This window comes from Rhipicephalus sanguineus, chromosome 6 (assembly GCF_013339695.2).
Source record: "Rhipicephalus sanguineus isolate Rsan-2018 chromosome 6, BIME_Rsan_1.4, whole genome shotgun sequence".
Classification (NCBI taxonomy): Eukaryota; Metazoa; Arthropoda; class Arachnida; order Ixodida; family Ixodidae; genus Rhipicephalus; species Rhipicephalus sanguineus.
In genome coordinates, this window is record NC_051181.1 from 3,909,039 (window position 1) to 3,920,101 (window position 11,063).

The 11,063-nt window shown below is 51.3% G+C and overlaps 1 protein-coding gene across 1 annotated transcript; it reads left to right on the forward strand.

Annotated features, from left to right (window-relative positions):
• Positions 1-283: 283 nt before the first annotated feature.
• LOC119395598 (uncharacterized protein K02A2.6-like) lies at positions 284-4,261 on the forward strand. Its single transcript, XM_037662576.1, has 2 exons — positions 284-2,492; positions 4,029-4,261. The coding sequence occupies exons 1-2, from the start codon at positions 284-286 to the stop codon at positions 4,259-4,261; spliced, it is 2,442 nt and encodes an 813-aa protein (XP_037518504.1).
• Positions 4,262-11,063: the final 6,802 nt, after the last annotated feature.

Sequence of the window (11,063 nt, forward strand, 5' to 3'; positions counted from 1 at the left end):
CTCTAGTTAATTTTAGGAAACTCTATGATGACAGAGACCGAGGAAAGACTGCCTTTAAAACACCAGACGGCCTTGTAGAGGTCGCTACTATTGTGCTAATAGGTGGCGCCCCCCTCCTTGATGTACGTGATGTACGGAGTAGAATAAAGAGTTGTTGTTTGGGTTCTGCGGGCTTGACAGGCGCTCATGCCATGACTGCGTCGTATTCTCGAGTGAACCGATAACACTACATGGTGTCAGGAGTGGCCGAGCACCGACGTCGCGCTTACCCATCGTCCGTATCATGCCTACCGAGCAGTCCAGCCCGAAGTGGGTGGGCGTCAACCTTCAGACGCCGGAGCCGTTCGACTTTGGCAACGCGGGGACCTGGCCGACGTGGAAAAGTCGCTTCGAGGACTACGCAGCCATCTCGGGTCTCAAAAATGCACCGGAGGAAACACAGGTGCGCTCGCTCTTATATTGCATGGGCCCCGAAGCGCGTCCGCTCCTCGACACATTTTCGCTCGATGCGGCGTCCCTCACTTCGTACGAGACCGTGGTAGACCGTTTCACTGAGCATTTCGTGCATCCAAGCAACGAACTATACGAGTCGTCCCGTTTTCACAGACGCGTACAGCAGCCAGGCGAGAGCGTTGACGGATACTATGCCGAGTTATGCAGGATGGTGAAACGCTGCGCCTATCCTTCAGTGCAAGTTGAAGAAAGGCTAGTACGTGACAGATTCGTCGTCGGCTTGCGCGACTCCCGTCTTTCAGACCAGCTCTGCCGAAACGCTAAACTCACTCTCAAAGAGGCTTGGACGCAAGCACGCCAGGCGGAAGACGCGGAAAAAGAAAAGCGGCAGTCGCAAGCTGGAGCAAGTTATAGTCCCAACGCTTTGCAACTGGACGCTACAAAGATGCAGAAGGCCGCTCGACATCACCGGAACGCGAAGCCTTCTTTCGAGCATCAGAACGCAGACACGCCCACCTGCGGATTCTGTGGCCGCGCGGCTCATCCTCGAGCGCAATGCCCGGCACGCAGCTCGCTTTGCAACTTTTGCAAAAAGAAGGGGCACTTCGCGGAAGTTTGTCGCTCGCGGAAATCGAAACAAAAAGTCGGCTCTATTCACCTGAGCACCGTCGGGGCGGGGGCCAAGTCTTTATTAGTGGACGTCACCGTGGACGAGTACACGATGCAATTTAAAGTTGACTCTGGCGCCGAAGTCTCTGCTATACCCGAAGACTTCCCCAAGCTTCTAGCCAAGCTGGACAAGGTTGACACGGTACTTACCGGTCCCGGAGGTCAACCATTGCGGGTACTCGGTTCATATACAGCCCAACTTCGTTGGCGCGGGAAGACGTCCTTGCAGCGACTCTTTGTCATTGAATCGCTCTCTGTCCCTCTTCTGGGACTTCCGGCTATACAAGCCCTCGATGTTGTGAAATTCCTTGGCGGCGTGCAGGCCCCTGAGGCATCACTTCAAGCTGACTTGTTCCGCGGACTTGGCACTCTCAAGGAGGAATATCGAATCCGCTTGAAGCCTGGTGCTACACCATTCTCCCTCAGCGTGCCTCGTCGCATTCCCATTCCGCTACACGAAACCGTGAGGCGCGAGCTCAACAAGCTCGAAAGTGACGGAGTGATTCGCCGCGTCGACAATCCAACGCCGTGGTGTTCTGGACTTGTAGTGGTTCCTAAAGCGTCAGGAGATTACCGCCTTTGTGTTGACTTAACCCGGCTGAATGAAGTCGTACTTCGAGAAAGCCACATCCTCCCAACGGTCGAACAAGTCCTCGGGCTTATCGGAGACGCAACGGTGTTCTCCAAGCTGGACGCCACAGCGAGTTTCCACCAAGTGAAACTGACTACGGACTCTCAAGAGCTCACGACCTTTATAACCCCTTTTGGCCGGTACTGCTTCTGCCGCCTTCCATTTGGTATAACCTCAGCGCCCGAGTATTTTCAGAAGCAGATGGCCAGAATTCTTGAAGGACAGGAAGGGGTAGCCAATATGATCGATGATATACTCGTTTTCGGACGCACTAGAGAGGAACATGAGGTCCGACTGAACCAGGTTCTGTCCCGTCTTGCTGAGGCTGGGGTCACGCTGAACAAGAACAAATGCTTATTCGGTGTTTCGGAAGTGCCGTTCCTTGGAGTAATCGTGTCCGCTCAAGGCATCAAGCCGGACCCAGCCAAGGTAGCAGCCATCAAGACTATGGAAGCTCCAAAAGATGTTGCAGGCGTCAGGCGTCTTCTTGGGATGATCAATCATCTAGCTAGGTTCTTGCCACACATCTCGGAAATAACCGCTCCAATCAGAGCCCTCCTCAACAAGTCTTCAAGTTGGACTTGGGAGCACGAACAAGAGGCCGCATTTGTCAGGGTGAAGGAGATACTGGCATCCGATAGGTGTATGGCCAAGTACCATCCGTCGTATGCCACCACTGTCTCAGCTGATGCTAGTTCGTTTGGACTTGGGGCAGTCCTGCTGCAGATGCAGCCATCAGGCGAGCGCCGTCCTGTCGCTTTTGCTTCCAGAGCAATGACGAAGACGGAGCAGAGATATAGCCAAACTGAAAAGGAAGCATTGGCTATAACATGGGCTCTCTGGAGGTTCGATGAATTTGTGCGTGGCATCCCACTGGATGTTGAGACAGATCACCTACCCTTCGTCTCTCTTTTTGGTAAGATGGAGCTCGACATGTTGCCTCCTAGAATACAAAGGCTGCGGATTAAAGCAATGCCTTATCAATTTAAGGTACTTCATGTGCCTGGTAAGCTTTTAGCTAGAGCGGATACTCTCTCTCGCATCATCAACCCGAACGAATCTTCTGCGGATGCTGTGCAAATCCTTAACACAGAAACTGTGGCTCGCACAACCCTTGATGTGATGGAGCTCTATGTTGCAGAAACAGTGGCTGCCACGTTTGAAGTTTTGCCCCTAAATGTGCAGGAAGTTCGTCGAGCACAAACTTCGGATGGTGAATGCACTACATTAATCTCCTTCTGTCAGCGGGGGTGGCCTCGGAAAAACAAACTGCCATTACACATCTCCAAGTATTCATCGGTGGTTGATCAACTTTCTGTGTGCGACGGCGTACTGCTCAAAGGTACCTGTTTGGTGATCCCATCGTCACTTCGATCTACAGTCTTGGCACTACTACACGAGGGACACCAAGGCTGTAACAGAAGCAAAGCCTTGGCGCGAGATTCGGTATGGTGGCCTGGCATCTCCAAGGACATTACCTCTCTGGTCGCCAACTGTGAGACATGCGCTCTCACACGAGTTAACTTCGCTGAGCCACTTGTACCGACACCTCTCCCAGATCGCCCGTGGCAACTTCTCGGCATGGACCTATTTCACTTCTGTGGGCAAACTTTCCTCCTGGTAGTTGATTACTACTCCAGGTACCCAGAGGTGATAACCTTGAGGAGCACAACGGCGCACGTTGTCGTGGATGTGCTAAAGAGCATGTTCGCCCGCCATGGGATACCGGAGGAAATTCGGTCTGACAATGGGCCGCCATTCTCGTCACGAGACTTCGCAACCTTCGCTTCCTCGTATGGCTTTGTCCATACGACAAGCAGTCCCCACTACGCCCAATCAAATGGGGAAGTGGAGAGAATGGTCAGGACGGTCAAAAAACTCTTCACCAAGGCAAAAGATCCTCACATGGCTCTCCTATGTTACAGGGATACCCCAGGCGTCAACGGTTTTAGCCCAGCTCAGCTCTTGATGGGTCGTCGGCTAAGGACCAAAGTCCCTAAGAAGGAAGAATTGCTACATCCAAGCGTGCCACCAAAAGACGCAGTAGCGTCGAGGAACGCATCCTACCAAAGAAAGCAGGAAAGGAACTACAATCGGCGTCATCGGGCCAGGCGTCAAAGGCACCTTCCCGTAGGACAACAAGTCTGGGTGCGGCCAGAAAATGTAAAGGGCACTGTGTTAAGCCCAGCACAGAGACCTAGGAGCTACATAATAGAAACAGGACAAGGCGGTATCTTGCAGCGTAACAGGAGTCACCTCGTCCCCTTTGTTCCAGCATTATCGTTGCCACCACAAGCTTCATCAGAAACAACCGAGCCACAGCCGCAAGTAGCTCAGCCATCACAAGGTCCTCCAAGTACCACGGTAACGACGAGCGACTCGGGACGGGCTGGTAATCGTGTTGGTGGTGCTGGTGGTGATAGTGATGGTGGTGTTGGTGGTCGCGATGGTGTTGTGTACACGCGTAGTGGCCGACGCGTGGTCCCACCGGACCGTCTGAACTTATGACTGCCGAACGTGCGGAAAGGGGGGAGATGTAGAGGTCGCTACTATTGTGCTCATAGGTGGCGCCCCCCTCCTTGATGTACGTGATGTACGGAGTAGAATAAAGAGTTGTTGTTTGGGTTCAGTGGCGACCGGTTGTCTTACTGCGGGCTTGACAGGCGCTCATGCCATGACTGCGTCGTATTCTCGAGTGAACCGATAACACTACAGGCCTGTTCGAGTTCAAGGTCATGCCCTTTGGTCTTTGCTCGGCACCTGCGACATTTCAAAGCGCTAGACACATGGTGCGATTCGGCATCCGATCCGACGTGCGACGCCGCACGCGGTGTACGGCGATTCAGGACACATGGGGGCGAACGAGCAATCAGCGCGCAGGCGCCGCCCACACACGGCACCCGGCTTGCACGCTCGGAAGACATCGCATCCTCTTCGTTGACTACAAAATAAACAACCTTACGCAGCCACGCTTCGTTCTGTAAGAACATTGCCAATAAAGCTACGCCTTCGCAAGCGACAAACATCTCAACAGACCGAATTCACTCGCCACTCCGAGAGTAGGCTTGTCACGACACCGAGCGTAGGCCTAGCAAGGCGGACGCTGTCGCTAGCGCCGTTCGCGATCAAACGCGAGCTGATCGTCGAGCACTCATTTTTATCAACACGATTAAAACGTTTACGCTGATGACACGCGTTTACATGCGCAATTTGTTTTCTCGTAGACCTCGATTTGACGAGCAACGGTGGAAGCAAAGCCGGCCGGTTCGCCGAGACGGCCGGTGCGGCTGTTAGCTGCGAAGTGGCCTTCCATCGCGGCTCGATATCTCGCTAGTGGTTCGAAAACGGGCGCCGCCTTGCACGAATGACACACTTCAAACGTCATGAGTTATTTGATGTCAGAAAGAAAGTTTAACCAACGTTTTTCATGATCGGAGCCGTCCGAACGTAGCTCAACAAACGCGCAAACAAACAAACAAGCAACAAACGCGCCACCAGAGGCGTGACGTCAGGCGTCTCCCGCGCTGCCATTGGCTGCGGCCGTCAGACCGACGCGGCAGCCGCGCGGCTACGTTCAGCAAGTTGGATGCCCGTGCGGCGTGCGAATCGTCTCCGCACGCTGATGGAACCTGTTGGGCGTCTGTCGGATGCGGCTGTTGGCACGAACAGCCGTACGACGAATCGCATCCGAATTCGCACCATGTGTCCAGCGCGGGGGACAGACGGTCCGATTTTCCATGCGATCCGACGGCCGACACGGCGATGGGGGAGAGGGAATGGTGGCTGTACGATGCTATGAAAGGTCACCATTCCGGTTTCCCCTCCGCCGTGTCGGACGTCAAATCGCATGAAAAATCGTACCGTCTGGGCTTGAAGTGGCAGACATACACTTGGACGACGTCGTTGTGTTTGCCTCAAGCTTCGACGAACACCTCCGCCGCCTTGAAGCTGTACTTCAAGCAATCAAGACCTCCGGACTCACCTTGAAGCCTGAAAAGTGCCGCTTCGCGTACGAGGAGCTCTTGTTTTTGGGTCACGTGATCAGCAGGGATGGTGTTCGCGTAAACCTGCCGAAAACAGCTGCCATCACTGCCTTCCCGCCACCCACCGAAAAGAAGGCCGTACGCCGATTTCTTGGCTTCTGCGCCTTCTACAGACGCTTCGTCAAGGAATTTTCGCGTATAGTCGAGCCTCTAACGAACCTCACCAAGACCGACGTGCCAATCAAGTGGGAAACGGCGCAAACCGAAGCATTTAAAGAACTAAAACGACGCCTTCAGATGTCCCCGATACAAGCACATTTCGACGAATACGCTGATACTGAAATCCACACCGACGCAAGCAGCCTAGTAGTCGGCGCCGTCCTTGTGCAGAAGACTGACGGGCTGCAAAGGGTCATCAGTTACGCTAGCCGGTCTCTATCAAAGGCAGAAAGCAACTATTCCACAACAGAAAAGAAGTGCCTGGCCATCATCTGGGCTACATCGAAGTTTCGCCCCTACCTCTACGGCCGGCCCTTCAAAGTTGTGAGCGACCACCACGTCTTGTGTTGGCTAGCTAACTTGAAGGACCCTTCAGGTCGCCGGGCACGGTGGAGCCTGCGACTTCAAGAATTCGACATTACCGTCGTTTACAAGTCCGGAAGAAAACACCCCGACGCTGACTGCCTCTCTCGCGCCCCCGTCGACCCGCCGCCGCCGGACGACCAGGAGGATGACGGTTCTTGGAAACCACAAGTGCCGACGATTTCGCCGAACGACAGCGGCCAGAACTCAGGGACCCTCGAGGGCAGGACCGCCGTTGTTACGAAGGTATTCAAGCGAGGACTGGCGTCGTTTTTCTTGCGAGACGGCGTTCTCCTGAAGAACTTCTCGGCCCTTTGAACCAACTATATTCTCCTGGTGCCTTCAGCATTGAGATCAGAAGTCCTTCAGGCCCTACACGATGACCTCACGGCTGGACACCTCGGTGTTTCCCGCACGCTCGCAAGAATACAGGAAAAGTACTACTGGCCGCGCCTTGTTGCCGACGTCACTCGCTACGTAAGGACATGCCGAGACTGCCAGGCGCCCTCTTTTATACATCACTCATCGAACTTTCCAGTCTTATCACTGGTGGTCGCGCAAGCTCTGGAATAATCTAGGCTGTTCGCGGCCTGCGCGCAATCTTAACAAAGTGATCTACTACAATCGCGAAGCTTCTCGAGCACTACCGCGCGGTCAGCGCCGAGCGTTGCTAACCATCATTGCTGGTCAAACCTGAATACATCAAAACAAGAAGCGGGCGTGGCAATATTTTTCTCTTGGTCTTTCCAAGGCTTTCTCTCTGTCTCGCTATCTTTTCGCGTCTTTATTCCCTTTATTTCACTATATTTCTTCTCTTCCTCTTTCTAACACTTCCTCTCTGTCCCTCTATGCCTTTATTTCTCTATATCTTTGTCTTTCTAAGGCTTTCTCTTTTAATTTTTCTTGTGTCTATCTTTTCATGTTTTGTTCCCTTTGTTTTTCTCTTCCTCTTCCCAAAGCTTCCTTTTTTTTTGTCCCTCTACCTTTGCATGTCTTTATTCCTTTTATTTATCTATATTTTTCTCTTATTCTTTCTAAGGCTTTCTCTCTGTCTCTCTAACTTCTCACGTCTTTATTCCTTTTATTTCACTATATTTCTTCTCTTTCTCTTTCTATGTTTCTTATGTCTACCTTTTCAACGCTTTCTGCTTTTTTTCTGTCCCTCTACCTTTTCATGTCTTTATTCCCTTTATTTATATATATTTTCCTCTTATTCTTTCCAAGGCTTTCTCTCTGTCTCTCTAACTTTTCACGTCTTTATTCCCTTTATTTCGCTATATTTCTTCTTGTCCTCTTTCTAACACTTCCTCTCTGTCCCTCCATCTTTTTATGTCTTTATTTCTCTATATCTTTGTCTTAGTCTTTCTAAGGCTTTCTCTTTCTATGTTTCTTGTGTCTATCTTTTCAAGGCTTTCTGGATTTTTATCACGAAAGTGTTTTATGCCGGGGTCCACCAAGACTTCAGTGACGTATTTCCGTCGCGAAAATGACGTCGAAAAAATTTACATGATGAGATGGCAAAGAAAAAAGTTCCGTCAACCGGCATCGAACCCACGACCGCTCGGCCCGCAATAACAGATGCCGGGCACGCTATCCGCTGCGCCACGGTCTTTTTTTTTATTTCCACTGCGCCACGGTCACAGACTACAGGCTTTACAAACGCGCCTTTTATATCTACCATTCTCCCGGTCGGCGGGGTGGTGTTACCCTCTGGGAGCGGTAAAGTAACGTAATTCGTCATTACTGTGGCCTCCGCGATTAGCACCTGCAACGCGTTACACGTCCGTCCAATTCGGCGCGTTTTCAATAGAAGTTCAATTTTGTCAGTGCCTTAACACACCGCGAGGTGGCGATCTTAGACAAAGCGTCGCAGAGCCGCCGATGGGGAGAGTCTGGCGAATGGGCGGGGCAGTGACGTCGCGGCGCGGCGATGACGCTGTTCACGTCACGGCCACGCCTCCGGTCCGGCGGCGTCCGCCATATATAGTCTTTCCGCGCGACGGGCACACGGCTGAGGCTATGTACGCGCTGTTCATTCGTGAAATCTAGCGCTCCTAAACAAATTGCGAAAGCGAAATTGTGCAAGAACATTGTTATACAAATTTAATGAAGAATATGGAGTGAATTAGACGCGTCCAAATCACCGTGACACTGAGTTGTGCACGCCAATTCGAGTCCACGACGTTCTACGATACGCGCTGTGCTTTTAGAGCGTAGCTCTTAGGCGTCTGTTCCTGCGTTGTTCGGCATCGCCGTTGGCGTAGTCGGCGTAAACGAGAGAGCGAACGAGGACGAAAGACAGCAAACGTGGATTCTGTCGATATCACGAGCCACTGGCCTCTAACATCGCTTTCTTCCTCCGTCATGCGTACTCGCCCTTCGGTCGGAGCTCGTGCGCATGCAGGGCTGGTCGGTGCGCTGCTACTGTCTCGCTTGTCGTGACGGGGATGTCGATGACGCCTGCAATGCACAGAGTGGCGTGCGTAGCACTCGAGCACTGGCAGTTTTTGTGGCAATATGTAGCGAATGTTCCAATGCGGATAGCAAGAAATTCAAACACGGTTCGCGTTGCTTCAACACAAAGCTCCGCTCAGAATTCGCATGAGGGAGTATCGTGATCATCGGTGACTTTTCGAGCTATAAAGACCTGTGGGTTTGCGTCTCTCTTGGTTTTTTTAAATGCGAAGAATTTCTTAGCGACTTTGAGCGTATCCGTCTATCTACTTATCTAGCCGCCTACGAATTTGTGCTCTCCTGGCCGTTTCGTTTACGGAGTGTATACCAATATTGGTATGGCATAATGTGACTCTATGACAAGCATAAATGACTGGTCATAACATGAAAATCATGACACGCATGTCATGTACGGCATGATGTACAACATGCCACAGTCTTAGTGCTTTTGCGGCCGTTTCGTTAATTTGATATATACCAAAATTGGTATGGCTTGACAAGAGTGTAGGCGAACATAAACAACAGGAGTTATGAGAATCATGACACGCGTGTCATGATTCTCACGTGCCACGCTCATGGTGCGCTGGCGGACGTTTCGCTAGCTTGATATACACCAAAATTGGTATTGCGCGACATGACTGTGTGATGAACATAAATAACGGGAGTTAATACAAAAATCATGACACACGTGTCATGTATAAGATGACTTACGTGCCACGCTCATGGTGCGCTGGCGGCCGTTGCGTTAGCTTGATATACGCCAAAATTGGTAGTGCGCGATATCACTGTGTGACGAACATAAATAACGGGAGTTATTGTGAAAATCATGACACGCGTGTCATGTACAGGATGGCTTACGTGCCACGCTTATGGAGCGCTGGCGGCCATTTCGCTTGCTTGATATACACCAAATTGGTATTGCGTGATGTGACTCTGTGACGAGCATATATAACAGGTGTGACTTTTGGAACATGTCACATGACAAGTGTTATGTGAGAATCATTGCATACCGCGCCGGAAAAGTCTGTGCACGTGTTCTGGCAGCAAAGCAGAAGATAAAGAAGAGGACGGATTGCGTGCCGGTTCATGATGATGACGATTTTTATTCGCCACTAACTCCAAGCTTAAACAACTCTGCTTTTAAAAGAAACAGAGATACCAGCGCACGTAATTGTATTAAGGCCACAAAAGCGCAAAAGCGGGCGTACACAAGCGGCTTGGGGATCTCGAGCCCTGGAATTCCCTCTTAGAGAATTTTATTGCCGGGACTCCAAAGTGCCTTGCGTACGTAAGCCCCTTACGTTCCTTTGTATAGTCCATGGGTGCGGCTGAGAGTACAGGGGAACGTAAGAGGGTGAATAGGGAAGCGGCTTGGAGTCCCCGGCACTAAAACTCTCTAATAAGAGAGAAAAAAAACTCACAGGGTCCCTTGTGCACTCGCCTAAGACCACTCGAAGGCGAAAGCCGTCTTCCTTTTCTTCAGTTGATGTATTGTTCCTCACGACCCCCCTCTCCCCCCCCCCCCCCCCCCAATCGAAAGCTTTGTGACCTAACATTGTTTTGCACTGCCTCCAAGGTCGGAGCCGCTGCAATCTTTCTACACCACATCTGGTCATGTGCCGACGTCTTCGCGTGAAGTCACGTTATTCGACGTCATGATGACGTCACAATCTTTGGTCGTATGGCCACGTCATTACGTGATGATTTTTGACATCCCTCGTGTTGACGCCGCCGACGCGGGACGCCGACGCCGCCGACGGTCAATTTTCGCGTTTGCTGAGGCATCTCAGCTTTTCGTCAGAGCAGGTGCAGGGCCCCCAGTAGGCGCGTGTTAAATGAAAACATTACCTCGTTCGGCTAGTCTGATAGCGGACATCCTGTTGGTTTACTTTACAAAATCATTTTATTTGTGCTCAACTTCTTCGCGCTCTACACTTCCTAATCACGAAATGTCATCGAGCACATAAGGGCCCCTAGCTATATACCTGGCGACAACTTTCTGTGGCAGCACAGCTAAAGCTACGTGGGCGGAGCTTCTGCGCATGTGTTACTACGCCAAGTAGTCCGTTCGCGGGCGATTTCGGTTTTGGTTTCGCGAGCGCATAAAACATGTGCGTTTCCACACGAGTATTCATAGCTCATGATGTTATTTGGGAATTTATGCAGATAGTTTATTCACAGATGTAGTCGAAATCTACCACATGACTTGATATACTTAAGCATGCAGCACAAATACCTGGAATCGTTGCTGAGCTCTTCTGCAAATCAAATTATATAACGCTAATGTGCAA